The sequence below is a fragment of the Coenobita brevimanus genome, chromosome 70 (assembly GCF_032717465.1).
Source record: "Coenobita brevimanus isolate Jiangsu-jjx chromosome 70, ASM3271746v2, whole genome shotgun sequence".
NCBI classification, from domain to species: Eukaryota; Metazoa; Arthropoda; class Malacostraca; order Decapoda; family Coenobitidae; genus Coenobita; species Coenobita brevimanus.
The window spans coordinates 40,765,695-40,783,397 of NC_137023.1; the positions used below are offsets into that span (position 1 = coordinate 40,765,695).

At 42.1% G+C, this 17,703-nt stretch overlaps 1 protein-coding gene across 1 annotated transcript in view; it reads right to left on the reverse strand.

The window, feature by feature from the left end:
* The window catches only part of LOC145406359 (uncharacterized), a 110,745-nt gene that overhangs the window by 14,497 nt on the left and 78,545 nt on the right, over positions 1-17,703 (reverse strand). Inside the window, exons 8-11 of the mRNA XM_080277519.1 lie at positions 16,326-16,451; positions 15,676-15,907; positions 10,852-11,018; positions 4,957-5,111 (exon numbers count right to left, since the gene is read on the reverse strand). Of these exons, the coding sequence (XP_080133645.1) occupies positions 4,957-5,111; positions 10,852-11,018; positions 15,676-15,907; positions 16,326-16,451 (680 nt within the window). The remainder of the gene's footprint in view (positions 1-4,956; positions 5,112-10,851; positions 11,019-15,675; positions 15,908-16,325; positions 16,452-17,703) is intronic.

Genomic DNA, 17,703 nt, shown 5'->3' on the forward strand with positions numbered 1-17,703 from the left:
CTACCCCATCACCTTTCTACTCCATACCTAAGTCTGTGCTATCCTCTCTCTCTCTCCCCGAGATTAAAGCTCATTATTGTCTCCACTCCTCCACTTACCCCCTACCCTTCCCTGAACTGCAATTATCATCTCAACTGACCCCATCCTTCCTTGCTATGACTGACCTCCCCCCCCCCCCTTTTCGCATCTGTGGTTTTTCGTAAGTCGATCCTTCGTAAGTAGGGGGTCTGACTGTACTAACATTGACATAAGGTGAACTGCTTGATGAGGCTTGAAGAGAGTTCTGAGACTGGGAGCAGTGGTTAGTTACCACTGTTGAGTCCTCCATACTACCACTTCCTGATGCTTCACCATCATCCATCCATCATCCAATCCTACATTGCCCCATAAGGAGCATAGGAGCCTGGGGCTAGGCAAGTTGGTCCTGACATTTAAGATGAGAGTGACCAGCCTCATTCATCACTGAGTGGCATTACGTGAGCAATAACCCCCAACCACCCCTTGGATATAAGCCTTCACCGGCTCAATCTGACTGGAGCGCTGCAATTACCCACTAAAACACCAGGCGCCATAATGTGGTTATATGGTTACCACCCAGAATAGTAAATGATTTCCTGGTGTACAGGAAACCATTCAGCTTGTCACTCAGTGCAGAGTCACCAATGGGCACAAAGAACAGGAAAGAATGAAGGAAAGAAAGACAAAACAGGGAGTGTAAAGTCACCCGTAGGCAGAAGGATAAGGGAAGAATGAAGTAAAGACAGAGCGAAGAGGAAGGAAGAAAAGGAGGGAGGAGAGGAAAGGGCAGACACCCAAAAGCAGCATTACACTGAGTGAGTGGAAGGTAAGCACCCCCACCTACCACATCAAAGCCCTTAAAATCCAGTGGGAGCTTATCAAGCTCACCAGTGTCATGAACAAGTGACCGAAGAGATGTGTATGCATGCAATCACTTGCTGCCAGGGCTTGTGCAACTTTCAGTAAATTCGCGAGACTCCTTGCAAAACAACAATCCTTTGCATAGCGAAACTGCTATTCACAAAAGTATATTTCATGAAACTAGTGAGTACACTGTATGTGCAAATTAGGAAGTGTCAAATATGCACTGTTCTGGCATGACATACTTGATGGGATAAATGGAACAACTCATGTACTGCAAGACCCTAAAGCTGATTTCAGTACTGCAGTTGCTGCTCTGAAGTCACTGAAAAAAAAACTGTTGAAAGAAAACAAGAATGTTTTGATACATATGAGACAACAGGTGCTGGGAAATCAGGTACAACATCCTATGTACAGAGTCAGATACATCAACGCCAACCAAATGTTCATCTCAAGCCTTTAGACTATGCATGAGGAGCAGAAGCACACTTGTCATCATCACAAAAGTTTCATGCTGAGAATTTCCTGCCTGTCACTGACCAATCTGTGAGGTCTCTTGATCAATGACTGTCTGCCTATGATGAACTGTCTACAAATTTTGGATTTCTAGGCCATCTGAAAACATTAACAGCATATGAGATTGAACAAGCAGCAGGCATTGTGGCTGACAAGTACAAGAATGACTCAGATGGGTCTCCTGGTATTGAACTGATTCAATTTGCTGAATTTTCAAAGGTTTTTGAACAAGAAAAAAAATGACAAAATGGGACCACATCATTTTCTATATAAACATAACACAGAAAAACTTGTGAAGGACACCTTTCCCAATGCTGAAATAGTCCTTCATATTTACCTTGTGCTGATGGCAGCCAACTGTAGCAGTGAAAGATCATTCAGTAAAATGAAATTGATCAAGAACAGGCTACAAATAACAATGACACATAAAGGACTCAGTAACCTAGCAATAATGAGCACCGAATGTTACGTACTATGCGAATTGGATTTCAGCAACCTTGTTAAGGATTTTGCTGCACAAAAGGCCAGAAAAATCGCTGATTTATTGTGAATTCATTCTACCCTCCGTAAGCATGGCTCTCAATCCTGCTGATGGGATGGACCTTTTTGCTTATACTATTATGCCCAGGATAGTACTTAAGGTACTATACCGAGGTGTCCATCAGCAATGTTGTCTCAATGAAAGGCATGTGAGGCTATGTTACTGCTGATACAAACTAACATGTACTTGATCATTAAACATGTTATAAGTGTTATGATGTGGTCGTGTCATGTCATGTCATGATTTATATGTGCAAATGGATATCAGTAAAAGAAAACAGCATATATGCATATGATGTTTCCTAAAGCTTAACCAATGCGAATACTATTAGGTTTGCAATGGGCTTCCCCCACAGCTATCTTTAAGTTAACCCTCTCAAGCACGATAAGTTTCAGTAAGTTTTCTGGCGCACGACTTTTTTTTGCGAAGCCGCCTGGCCTGGCTGCCCGCACGCAGCAAATAACACGTATTCTCTCCTTATTTTCGCCACCCAAACATCAATATACTGCCATGAAACCTATGTCATCTTAGTTGTCGATGTTTGTTCTAGCCAATAAGCACCACAAAAAAACAGGAAAACACTAATAAAACAACAATAGGCAGCCGTGAATAAAATTTCGCTAAGTCAAGTTCACTTCCCAACGTCACCATTCGAGTGTTTTCCATCATACATGAAAATGTTATTAGAAGTTTTGATAGAGAATTTCATCAGCTTTCTAAAGAGACATATCCGGTGTTGATACAATTTGTAGTTTTCGAGAAAATAGCCAAAAACTGAAAGCCATTTTTGAAAAAAAATCAAGGAGCTCTAATATGGAAACTTTCTCGCAGATGTTATGTTTTTATTGCATAATATTATGCAGAATTTCACCAGCTTTCTAATGAGCACCTCTTGGTTTCCATATGCCTCATAGTTCTCAAGTAAATCGCCAAAAACGACTGGGAACTCACGTCCGTACGTCACTTTCGTGATGTGCGCGCAGCATATGCAATATTCCCGCCTACATAACAACGAATTCTTATCATAGATATTACATTGTTATGTCGTGTACATACGTAGAATTTACTGCTCTTTATCATGGTTCTTATAGGATATCGATACGTCCAATAGTTTTCGAGTAATTGGCCAACAAAGTGAGATTACTCCTCTAAGCGTTTTCGACTTTACCGAAAGTCTGTTCCCCCAACTTTTCCAACAGAAAATGCTCCCAGAGGCTTATATTCTGCAAATGAACATACGTAGAATTTACTACTCTTTATCACGGTTCTTATGGGAAATCGATACGTCCAATAGTTTTGGAGTAATTGGACGACAAACGTAGAATACTCTTCCCCACCTGCACGCGAGATAAAAAATACTCTTTCCCTACCTCACCCATGGCTACATATTTTCGCTCATTACGTTTTATTATTTTCTTTTTTTACTCAAAGTATATACGTAAAATATCATAAGGTTTTTGATAGTGCTGTCAGAAACTCGACATGACCACTAGTCTTTTTGCTAGGTTCTGACAAAGAAGCTGAACTTTCTTCCATCTCATATGTGTGTATGTAAAAAACATTATTTATTTGTGTAAAAAATATTGAACTATAGAAATAGGTCAATATACAGATAAAAAAAATACGGATAACTCACTTCCTCCAGAGGTGTTGAGATGCTGGCAGTAGCTTGAAGATGAGGAGTTATGTAGCGTGTGAGCGTGTGCGTGTGGGTGAGCGTGTGCATGTGGGTGAGTGTGTAGGTGTGGGTGAGTGTGTGTGCATGTGTGTGTGTGTCTGTGGCTGCGGCGTATTTTCTTCTCTCCTTGCGATACATTTACCTAAAACACATGCGATCCACACAGTAGATTTCTCCACGAACATTCGCTGCACGACATACGTATGTATAAGTGGCTGTGGCATATTTCTTGTCTCTGACACTTGCACTTTGTTTTAGCTAAGTCAGTGAATGCATGAAATATTTCTCTGTGAACACTCACTGCGACTCTAGTGTATTGGCACACACCACACTCCTTCACGAACACCCGCAGCATGTTTGACGTATATTTCACACAATTCCATACGCATTTTCACTATCAGAATCACAATAATTCCATCACTAAACACTTCTAATTCTTCCTTCCCAACTATAAAAACTGTCGTGATGCCTGCCCCATTCCACACTATGGTTCCATAATTTCACCAAGCCAGCCACAATATCTTTCACAAAATACACTTTAGGCATTGGCTTCAATATATACGTATTTGTAATCATGCCATGGGCCTTGGGGAGGGCGAGAGGCGAAACCCCGCAACAGTGAACACGCATATCGGCTCGTAAGCCTAACGCTTCATAACGGGACACAATTCCTTTTCGTGACATATATCTATGTTCCATCGACAATATCACATACAAATATGCTCATAAATATTGCGTTATCACACTGAGTCCATAGGGGCTTCGGCTCAGGAAGGAGGGGGAGAATTAGTAGGAGTTTAAAGGGACTGAAGACACAACGCAACCCACCGCCTGGCTGTTTGGAAGAGACTGAGGTATACTGCTACGTGCTAGGCCCAATGAGGCAGCTCAGTGTTGCCAATGCCTTGCCATTGGAAAGCGCTGTACTCGCTACAATACGTCAAAATTTGACGCGATTTTGCCAGAAACTTAATTTTTGGCTAATTTTTTTGTGCTTAGGAACGCGATTCGAGTGACTGAACAAATTGAGAAAATCCACATGACACGTGAATCACGTGACTGTGCCTGAGAGGGTTAAAAAAAAAATAATAATAACAGAACCCATACAAATACACGTGTTGTTTCATCTCGGTATTCACAAAAATATGGGCGTTAGAATGGGACATATACACACACACACACACATAGGTTACTGTTTTATAAACATATTGGCTGTTGGTTTGGTAGCCAAGCCAAGGTAGTTTTGCTAGTAATTTAAAAAAAAATTTTGAGGAGGGGACCCCACACAAAGAGCCTGCCCAGGGCCCCCACAGACTTTAAACCGGAACTGGCTCTCACCCACCTTCTCCGGCTGGTAGTGAACGACTTAAGGATGTGCTGGGCCTTCTTTCGGTGTCTCCTCAAGTATTTCTGTTTCCTTCGCGCTCGCTTGGCAATCCGCAACTTGGCTCGTTTTTTGGCTATGAGGTGCATTATCCAGTCACTCCCTCCAGTCACCTGGAGAAAGACAAACTCAAGTTAGTTCACTGGTTCCTTTGGAAATACAGTGATACACTTTTTTATCAATAATGGTATTGGCTGAATGATGATGCAATGAAATAACCAGAATACTGGAAGTGCAAATACAGAACATTACCATAAACTACATACGATGGTGTTCCTTTACTTACATATTTTTCTCTGACCATCAGCAGGTGTAACGTTAGGTAACATTTCTGTATTACACATGAGCATATCAGTACCTAAATTACAACCTGCTGCCCAGTATGGTATCTCATAACCTAGGTAAAATTGCTTGACAGTGGCAAAAATAAAATAAAACAGACTTCCTCAAACTGAATGGATCATGGGAATTATTTCTACCCATTTCAGCCTCAAGGTGGTCTCTCCTAAACTGAAAGAAACATTCATTCATTCATCATCTAATCTTGTGTTGCCACATGAGGAGCATAGGAGTCCAGGGCTAGGCAAGTTGGTCCTGACATTTAAGGTGAGAGTGATCAGCCTCACTCATCCCTCAGTGACATTACGTGAACAATAAACCCCAACCACTTCTTGGATATAAACGTTCTCAGGCTCAATCTGACTGGAGCGCCTTAATTACCCGCAAGACCACCAGGCACCATAATTTAGTTATCTGGTTGCCACAGCATAGTAAATGGTTTCCTGGTGTATAAGAAAGTATTAGTATAAAAAAAAAAAAAAAAAAAAAAAAAAAAAGGAGCCAAGGGAAGCCACAGGAGACCACCCACATTCCAGGCAATGCTTTACACAACACTCCTCAAACTGAGAAATTTATAATTATGATATACATCATGCACAGGAGAACAGAATATGTCAGGATATTAAGTACCCTTTGAGAATTAATCAGCTGAAGGAACCATGACACATCTGAAAGGTTAGTTTACTGAATAACAACAATGAACTGTACAAGACAGTTCCGTATTCTACTTACTGCAATACTGCACAATTAAAACAATATACTATACCATATTTCAAAACTCCATATTAATAACTTCTTTACCTACTTTCAGGATCATATGCATCTCACTGTCATACAATACCCTGTATTGGGATATTATGATGATAAGACTGGCAGCAAGTCACAATAATGATGCTGACATCACTGACTATGATTATAATGATGAAATAAGCAAAAATAATTCCCATGAGTTAACTAATATGTGGCATATTTCACTTAGGTAGAAGCCTATGACATTGTCCCTACCAATGAGAGTTGACTAAAAGAGGGTCTAATGAAGATCTGTTCATTTCAAGACTTCCGGAGATATTGTGTTTAAAATATACAGTATGTAATTAGACAGGTGCTGCAAACCCACTGTAATGAGGAAAAGTACAGGTAGAGAGTTTAAAAGAGCAATAGGAGTGACACAGGAAAGAATGAAAGAAAGAAAGAAAAAGAGAGAGAGAGAGAGAGAGAGAGAGATGGGGAGGGGGGGGGGGAAGGAAATGAGAGGTGGGTAGGTGTCTAGGCAAAATGCCTCTGATCCATCTTTTTTCCTTAAAAGTTGAATGTGCCGAGCTGCTACACATGAAAGTGAATAAAGCCTCTTTACACTGTCAGCAACTGAGCAGGTTTAAAGAAAGCAGAGTCAGTTCAGCACATCACATTTCTATGAGGCTGCATATTTCACACGAGTAGTAACATGATAGATTAGTCTTTTTCTTTCTTTCTTTCTTCTTCTTTTTTTTTTTTTAATCCCTTTCTTATTTTAGTTCTGGATTCTGCTCTCCCCAACTTAACCCTCAACAAGCTGCAGACTTCACATGAGGCACAAGGAAGGTGTGCACAGACTATGCTACAAGCCTCATATGTGGTACAATTTATATTGGTTATATAACGACTCAAAGGACACAAAGTACCTTACAAATAATCAGTCCAGCAGGGGTTAATGGTAGAAATAATAAAAATATAAATAATAATAATAATAATAGTAATGATAATAATAATAATCCATCCATCCATCCATCCATCATCCAATTCTACGTTGCCCCATGAGAAGTGTAGAGGCCCGGGGCTAGGGAATTTGGTCCTGACATTTAAGATGAGAGTGACCAGCCTCACTCATCTCTGAGTGGCATTACATTAGCAATAACCCCAACCACCCCTTGGATATAAACCTTCACCGGCTCAATACGATTGGAGCACTGCAATTACCCACTAAACCACCAGGCACCAGTAATAATAATAATTATTATTAATAATAATGATCATCATCATCATCATCGTCGTCGTCGTCGTCGTCCAGACCTCTTTTCCCACCCTAGGGCAGGGTGAGAAGTAGCAACGTCCAGACAGCCCAAGTTTGCCCAATCCAATGGGCCACTCCTCTATTCACTCATCAATCAAGTCCCACGAATCCTAGTTCTGTCTGACATGCCAAAAACTTTCATCACATTCTGTAGCTTCACATAAACGTATCCATTAGAGTCAATCCGAACACTGTCACGTCAAAAAGGGATGCCAAACTCCTGATCATGCACTTCTTCTCACAACATTCATCCAGTCAGCTTGATCTCTTGTCAGTCCCCTAGCCCCACCGACTTCCATACCTCTTGTCCTCACACGCTCATCCACCCTATCTCTCCACCTTCTCCCTGGCCTACCTCGCCTCCTCCCTCCTTCAAATTTGCTGAGTTATACCTTTTTCACCACTCTATTGTTATCCATTCTCTCCACATGACCATACCATCTCAGTACACTCTCTTCAATTCTGGTGTCCACCAACTTCCTCACTCCACATCTTTCATGAATCACATTACAGTATTTCGTATCCTATCCACTCTCTGTACTCCACATACATTCCTCAGCAGTCTCATCTCCACTGCTCTTACTCTTGACTTTTCATTTTCATGCCACACCATAGTCTCATATCCATATGTTAAAGTTGGCACTAACACTCCTTCATGTAAGCCTCACGCAGCTGCAACACTCAAGCCTTTGTTTCTTATCAAGGCCTTCATAGCACCAGCTACCTTCCTTCCTACTTTCAACTTCTTTTGCACATTTTCCTCTTTTCCATCACTGTACCCAGGTATTTGAACTCTCTCACCAATTCCAGTCTCTCTCCATTCACATCACACTGAGAGTCACTTTCTCATTTACCATCACTTTACTCTTTTCTACATTTACTCCCAGCGCATGTTGCTCAAGACAACAGCAAAACTCTGCACTAATCTGTCAAGCTCTTGTCCAGTTTTGCAAGCAGCACTTCATCATCAGCATACAACAAATTTGAGGTTTTCCATCAATCACCATTCACTACCAACGCCATCCCTCTCTCCATTACTCGTGTTTGTACTTCTCTATCACCACATCCATATATGTATATGGAACAACCACGGGCACCTCACATGACTTTGTCACATGCCCACACTGATCGTGAACCATTCACTTAGATGCCCATTAACCCTTACAAATGCCTCATTACCATCATAAAATCTTTTGACGGCACCTAGCAGCTTATTATCTACACCGTACGCGCACAAAACCTCCCACAATCCTTCTCTGTCTACTTTGTCGTATGCTTTTTCCAGATCCACAAATGCTATAAATACCTTATAGTCCTTCTCATAAGCCTTCTCCACGATCTGTCTCACTTCAAATATTTAATCCACACATCTTCTGCCACTCTTAAAGTCACCCTGTTCATCACTCACTATGACTTCTGATATCTTTCTCACTTTCTCTATAATAATTCTTCCATAGTCCTTCCCCTACAACACTCAATAAACTTATCCCACAACAATTCTTGCACTCACTTCACTCACCTTTATTTCTGTACAGGGGTAAAATCACAGCCTTTTTACACTCTGCTGGCACAGTTTCACTCATCCATGCCTTCTTACATATCTCCAATATGCACTTCATTCCACTCTCTCCACTACACTTAATTATTCCTGCATACACCTCATCAACCACAACTGCTTTCTCATTTTTCAGCAGCTTCACAGCGTTCTTCACCTGTGTGAGTGTCATGTTTTTTATCACTGCATTCCTCCGCACATCCCCAAAACCAATCATGTTTACAGCCATTCTGCTCTCTCTGTTCTCATTCATGAGGCTTTTATAATATTTATTTCATATGTTCCTCATTTCAAGCCCATGGGTTAATAATCTACCACTTACAGCCTTCACTTTCACATTTCTTTCCACTGTCACTTCTACATTTCTGTACATCTTTCCAGAATAAATTCCAATTTTCAGAGTAGTTTGCATTCATTTCTCTTCCTAGATCATCATTTATTTCCTTCTTTTTCCTCTTCACTAGTATCTTTATGTGCTTCTTGCTCTCAGTGCATTCAGTTCTTGTTTCAATTGAACCCCTGTTCTGTAACCACTCTAGCCACTTCCTCCTCTTTTCCTCCACTGCTCTCTTAACCTTTTCATTTCACCATGCCATACCTTTCTTCTTTGTTGTTACTCTTGCCACACCACTCACCACATTCCTAACTAAGAATCCCTATATGCATTCCACAGGCTGTCCAGATCCACTTCATCCCAATTCACTGACTCTAACTCCTCCTCTACTTTGGTTCTGTAATCATGTGCCATTTCTTTGATCCTCAGCTTCTCAACTTCCAGTCTTTCTCCCTGACTGTTCCTCTCTCTCCTGGTCCACCTCTTTCCTCTCAGCTTGATCTTGCATACCACAATCATATGATCTGACAGACATCCACAATGTCCTCTCACAGCCCTCGTAGCAGCAACCATTACCATCATCAACCTCTCTACAAGCATGTAATCAATCAGGCTTCTTTTAACATGATCCCCGTTCCCTCTGTACCATATATATTTATGTGCATCTTTATGTTTGAAATACGAGTTACAAATGCACAACCTCCTCTCCTGACACATATCCTTTCGTAACTTCCTATTATCATTTTCTCCTGGTACTCCATAACAACCCATTATGATATCATCCGGACCAGTGACTACTCTTCCATTCATATCCCCCATTACAATCACTTTATAGCTCCTGGGCATTTCTCCCACTACTTCACCCAGCTCATCCCAAAACCTGTCTTTCTCTCTCTCACTCCTGTCCTCACACGGTGCATACGCTACAATCACCGCCTCTTTCACCTTCTCAAACTTGAACTTGACATACATGCATACGCCTCGAGCTGACACAATAATAATAACAATAATTTCATTCATTCATCATACAATCCTACGTTGTCCCATGAGGAGCGTAGAAGCCCCGGGGCTAGGCTAGTTGGTCCTGACATTTAAAATGAGAATGATGAGCCTCACTCATCCCTCAGTGGCATTTCGTGAGCAATAAACCCCAACTGCCCTTTGGATATAAACCTTCACCAGCTCAATCCAACTGGAGCGCTGTAATTACCCACTACACCACCAGGCGCCAAAATTTGGTTATATGGTTACCACCCAGCACAGTAAATTATTTCCTGGTGTACAGGCAACCACTTGGCTAGTCACTCAATGCAGAGTCAACTACAGGCAGAATAAAAGGGAAAGAATGACGGAAAGAAAGACAGAAGAGGGAGTGTAAAGCCACATGTAGGCAGAAGGCCAAGGAAAGAATGAAGGAAAGAAAGACAGAGTAGGATGGAAGGAAAGAAGGATGGAGGAGAGGAAAGGGCAGACACTCAAGAGCAGCATTACATTGAGTGTGTGGATGGTAAGCACCCCTACCAACCACATAACAATTATAATATTAATAATGATCATGAAATATTAATAACTTACCTTATCCCCATCATCATCATCATCATCATTCTCATCTTGGTATTGAGGTGTGTGTGTACGTGCATGTGAGTCTCTCCGCGTAGATGGGCTGCTGCTGGAACCCCCTCCACCCACTGGCCTTTCCTCAGAGCTGTCCCGCCCTCTCCTGCCCCCACCACCACCCGCATCTGTTGAGATGAAATAGTGCTGTCAGATATAAGGAAACGATTTAGTATAAAATGAATGGTCTGATTTAGGCAAACAATTTACTAACCTACACCATTCTTCAGTGGGAAACTGTAGTGGTTCTGTGGACAATGTACTCATCTTTTACTGTGTATGTCCCAAGTCTAGAGACTGAGCTCAACAAGGCAGACATTTAATCTTGGTGCTGACTGTATGTCTTTTCACATGCTTATACAAGTATACATTCACACCTTGGCAGCTTACTGATGATATGACATGCAGACACACACATACCCTGTACAGTGCCCATAAAATAAACCATCATTCAGACAAACAAACTGAGGGGACAGGGCAGTGCACTGAAACCAACTGTTCATTAGTGGCTGAAATAGCCTAAATAATAATGCATAAGCAATACCATGCACAATGCACACTGTCTATGAAAACATTTATGAATCATTAGAAAATATAGTACTGTACACTGTATATGAACTTCAGTACAATGACTGTGAACAGAAAATAAGAAAACACAAAGGACACCTGGCACATGGAGTGGGTTGCCTTCAACTGCTAGTCAAGTCATTGTCTCAGTGGGGGGGGAGGGAGCTATGAACATATCGGTAATGGTAAGATAAGGGAGTCCATTAGAGTGAGGGTTTACCGTACAACACTCACTTTCAATGTTTTCACTTCCTACAGACACCACGACTTTGCCAGTATGAGAAAGGGATATGTCTGGATACCATTCCCTCCGAGAAGAAGGTTTGGTCCTGTTGGCCCTAAGATGGGCTGATACAGATGCAGAGATGTTAATGATAATGATAATGATGATGATGATGATGATGATAATGATGATGATGATGATGGAAACAGTTAGTCCCATATTATCACAGAAAAGCTGTTGGACCCTGAGGCTAGGCTTCTTAATCCGTTAACTGCTCATGGCGGTTTTTTGGAGGTGTCCGTGGTGGGCGCACATGGGGTAAAAGTGAAATTTCCCAAAGGTCAAATTTTGTGTTAGGAATTGAGAGAGCACATGCCAAAGTATATAGTAATGAAATATTAGCTCAATATTTACCTTGGTAAAGCCATGGATGAACATCAAAGTGTCTGATTCCCTATTGGAATGTATGGTTTTCGTTTTCTTTTTCGGTTTCAGTTTCTGTTTTGAAGGCTCACACATGCTTGCATGGGTTGGCCTTGGTCACCGTGGCACTATATTCAAAATTCACCTGCGCAGCCAGGGCTGTTTTGAGCAGTCACACTCGGAACAGCCCAGGCTGTATAGAGCAGTTAACGGGTTAAGTCCAGTACATTACTGAGTACATAATCATCCAAATCCCTTTTGTGGACATACATGACTAAAAACCTCTAATAAGCTAAACTACTAACTTAGGTAATGATAACAGCCAATCTCATATTAATGTCAGTAAAGTGTTTGGGTACAAAGTCAGGGTACTGTACTCCACAACAATTACAGGTAGGTGACCTGCCTATGGCCCCAGTGGCATTAATGAGAACATAAAGGAGGAAGAGAATATCAGAAATCAACCAGAACTGAACTGGTAATTCTATTACCCAAATCAACAGTACCAAAATTAATTGGATTTTTGCTGCCCAGTTCCAGCCCTACAGCCATGACCCTCATGCTACAAAGTTTACACTGAGATGATGGATACTGTACAGGAATACCCCGGTTTAACGATGCAATTGGTTAAGTAAAAACCCACCATTAGGCGGGGTATCGTATCTAGCGGTAGATTTAACATGTAAAATACAGGGATGTGTTTTTGAGCCTTGGGTTTTCCCCCAACCAAGTCCTAAACCCACCCATATGAGTCCAAAAACAAGTTTAGAGTCAATCTAAATGGACTAACAGCCGTAAAAGAAGCTAACCTAAGTCAAACATCTGTAAAAAACTCACTAAAACCAACAAATAAAATCTGAAAATCATCAAATGTAAGTCTAGAAAATAATCAAGCTTAATTAACTGTACCCCAAAATGACAATGATCACCCCACCTATGGCTAAAACACATTACTCTAAGTCTAAAAACAATTTATAAATAAACCTAAACACACAATTTTAGTCTAAAGTATAATCAAAATCAGAAAAAAAAAAATAAAAACCCAATGTTTAACTGGGGTTTGGCTATCGTTAGGTGGGGTATGGTGGTACAGTATTTCTACCCCCATCGTTACGCCAGGGTATCACACCTAGAGGTATCGTACAATGAGGGATACCTGTACTCCAGAACAATTGCAAGTAGGTGACCTGCCTATGGTCCCCATGGGATTAATGAGAACATAAGAGAGGAAGAGAATATAAGAATTTATCATAAATGAATTAGAAAAGAATTCTGGTAACTCTATCACCCAAATCAACAGTACCAAAATTAACTGGATTTTTACTGCCCAATTCCAGCCCTACAGCCATGGCCCTCATGCTACAAAGTTTACACTGCGATGACCCTCAAAGATGTCAACATGAAGCCCCACCAGACCCATATTTATGATGTCTTTCCATGTCATCGGTTGAAAATAATTATGCAAACCAGATTGAATACCAATCCCAAACAGAGTTGGTAAGGTACAATGGATCCTCAGGAAGTCTCTTGGCATGTATATATCTACGATTCACCCAAGACCGAAAGGAAGACTCAAATTCCAAGTCATGCCTCTCAGTCTGATCACTGTCCTCAGGGTCTTCACACAGTTCATCAAAACTGCAACTAGATTCCTAGTTTTGAACAGAGTACACTTAAAATTTGCCTAGATGATGATTACCAACCATTCTTATTTTGCTTACTTTCTCAGTGCCCACTGAACAATCTTCACACCCTATCAAAAACCTCCTACACATCCACAAAAATAAGCAGAGGTCACTCTCAACTTACTGAAATTTCCTTCTATGAAAAGGAAGAAGGAAAATAAGAAAAAACAAAAACTGTACAGTCTAACGGTAGCATTATACTTACGAACTTCTGCAATTTTTAACCACTACAAAAAGTTATGTCATTCCTAAGCTGAACAAAATCATCTGGAAGTTAGGAAAATCCATCCATCATCCAAGCATTTACTGCTCCATCAGTGCTAGGATACTCAGTCCCGATATTTAAGGTGAGAATCGTTTCGTTTATAAAGGCTCCAGCATGCTTGCATGCGTCAATCTTGGTCACCTAATGGAGGCTCTCCATACTGCTCGATCTCTGGCAGCCTCCTTATTGAGCTCAATCTCAGGCAGCCTCCTTATTCAGATCAATCCCTGGCAGCCTCCCTATTCCTGTTGCTTGCCTCTGAGCAACACCATGTCAGCCATAAGCCCTAGTCACCCCACAAATTAAATTTTTTGGGGGCCACATCCAGTTGGAGTGCCTTAGCTCACCAGATCTACCAGGCATCAGTTTCTTGGTTACATGTTAACTACTACTAAACAGAATATAAAATGTGGAGCAAAAGAAAATCTAATAGGGATAAAGTATTCACCCCTTCAGCAGAAAAAGTTTCTCCTTAGCTAACTGCCTGAAGTTAGTAATCATCACAATAATAATAATAATCAACATCATCATCATCATCATCATCATCCGGACCTCCTTTCCCACCCTAGGCAGGGTGAGGAGTAGAAACGTCCAGACACCCCAAATTTGCCCAAACCAATGGCCCACGCTTCCATTCACTCATCATTCAAGCCCCCAGAATCCTGGCTATCGGATACGCCAAAAACATTCACCATGTTCTGTAGCTTCACATAAACGTATCCAATTGAGTCAATCTGGATGCTGCCACATTAAAAAAGGGGTGCCAAGTCCCTGATCACGCACTTCTCACTACCTTCATCCAGCTAGCTCGATCTCTTGTCAGTCACCTAGCTTCACCGACTTCCATACCTCTCTTCCTTACACACTCATCCACCATATCTTTCCACCTTCTCCTTGGCCTACCTCGTCTCCTCCCTCCTTCAAATTCGCTCAGGTATACCTTTTTCACCACTCTATTGTTATCCATTCTCTCCACATGACCATACCATCTCAGTACACTCTATTCGATTCTGGTGTCCACCAACTTCCTCACTCCACATCTTTCATGAATCACATTATTTCGTATCCTATCCACCCTCTGTACTCCACATACATTCCTCAACAGTCTCATCTCCACTGCTCTTACTCTTGACTTTTCATTTTCATGCCACACCATAGTCTCACATCCACATGTTAAAGCTGGCACTAACACTCCTTCGTGCAAGCCTCGTGCAACTGCAACACTCAAACCTCTGTTTCTTATCAAGGCCTTCATTGCACCAGCTACCTTTCTTCCTTGTGTCACTCTACTTTCAACTTTTTTTGCACATTTTCCTCTCTTTTCTATCACTGTGCCCAGGTACTCGAACTCTCTCACCAATTCCAGTCTCTCTCCATTCATTATAATTTTGCACTGGGAGTCACCTCCTCTCTCAATAACCATCACCTTACTCTTTTCTATATTTACTCCAAGGCACGATGCTCACAGACATCAGCAAAACTCTGCACTAGCCTACCAAGTTCTTGTCCGGTATTTGCAAGCAGTACTGTATCATCAACATACAACAAATTTGATACTACTAATAATAATAATCATAATCATCATCATATTTAAAAGGTTAACAACAGCTGTGACATCATACCATCATCTGAATCATTATCATCAGACTGTGATGTGGTGGGGATTGAGAGTGAGGACTGTGTGGTAGTGGTGGTATCATCATCATCAGGACCAGAAAGGGGTTGCTGGGTGTCATCAGAGAGGTCAGTGTTGGACGTCCAGCCCTCCACCTCACGCTGAACCAGGGAATCGAAGAACGCCATCATCCTGGGGTCCTCATCAGTGCTGCCATGGCTGTAGTCGTGGTTTACATCCTGATGGGATGGTCAGTGACTTAAAAAAAAGTAACTGATGATTTCTTGGGAAACAGGAAACCATTTGGCTGGGTAGTAAGTGCAGAGTCGCCAAAAGGTGTCATTACTTCAAGTGGGTGGGTGGTGAGGCTTCCACCTACCACAAAGGTATCTATGATACCCCATTTGCTAAGGTGTTGGCTCAGCCAAAATAAATAAACAAATACAGTAACTCAGAATACAATCATCATAACGTGTGTCACAAAAATGCAATGCACAGCTGATATCTAGTCTGTCTCTCTACCTACTTACCAATCTACCTAACTAGCCAGATACTTAAGCTTGAGTTATTTCAGGGTGTTGGGATGGGTGTAAATGGTGTTAATGATGGTATGACAGTGCTGCTGTATGGTGTTGACCCTGGACATAGCCCTACTACCTGTCCACTCTCCAGCACCAGGCCGATGTATTCCTCATGGGTGTAGACTCGACGTGTCATGGCCCCGCCTCGGCACCCCCGCCCCAGGCCACCCCGGAACCCTGGCAGCGACACCCCACTCCACAACTGCGAGAGAGATTGCGAAAAAGGGACTGAATCAGTAGCGAAGATAAAAACACCTCTCTCTGCAGAGGGGAGTAGACACGGAATGAACACGGGCACAAACTACTCTAGAGTCATCATGGAGAGAGGAACAGGAACACCACTCCACAGCCACAAGGGAGAGAATGCAGAATGGGAAGTGACCACAAAATAATCCACTCCACAACTGGGAGAGAGAGAGAGAGAGAGGAGCCAATAGGTGTGTTCTGTCTGGTATTACTGTGTGTGCAGGGGGGGGGGGGGGTTGTACAATGGTGTGTGTTTGGGTAAGCTGCATGAGGTGGTGATTTAGATGTGTCCAGAAGTTTAGATGTGTGTGTGTGTGTGTGTGTGTGTGTGTGTGTGTGTGTGTGTGTGTAAAGTGTATTGTGGTGTGTTTAATGTGTATGAAGGGTGAAATGTATTGTGGTGTGTTAATTGTGTCTGAAAGGTGAAATATATTGTGCTGTGTTTGCGTGTGTGAAGGGTGATGTGTATTGTGATGTGTTAAATGTGTGTGAGAGGTGAAATGTATTGTGGTGTGTTTAGCGTGTGTGAAGGGTGAAATGTACTGTGGTGTGTTTAGTTGTAGTAGTAGTAGTTGTTCCCTAGGCAGTCTGGCCGAACAGCCCCGAGTCCCTTAGGAAGGCCATGGCCGAGACCGGGCTTTCCCACAGAGCTCTCAAAGAGTGTATGTTGTGTTGTTGGCGTAGGTGATTGTGTGCAATGCAGTCTTCCATAATGTGCTTAATAGTATGGGGTGCTGTGTTGCCTCCTGGACAGGCAACAGCGACGGAGTCATCCAGCCTCTTCTGGTAGCTTAAGAGAGCTGGATGGTGCCCACATCTCAGCCTGGCCAGGTGGACCCTGTCCTCACGAGAAAGATAGGATTCAGAAAGGTGGATGTCAGGAGGCCGTGCATGCAGCTGTGTGTTGTCTTTAAGTGACTGTATGAAGTGGCGAGTGATCTGAGTGTGGGTATGCTTCTGGAAGCTGGTCTGAGGTGGGCGAGGGGGGAGAGATGACAGTATTTGTGTACGGTATCGTGTGCTGGGTGATGTTTTGATGTTCCTTGGTGTGGGTGGATGTGCTGCCATGTACTGTAGTGGATGTTGTGGGTTTGTGGAGGGTGCAGCAAGAAACTGGGTGCCTCTCATGTCTAGGTGATCCTTGACTTTGAGGACTTTGGTTTCTTGATATAGGTGGTGTGTGGGTGTAGTAGTTGTGCAGCCTGTGA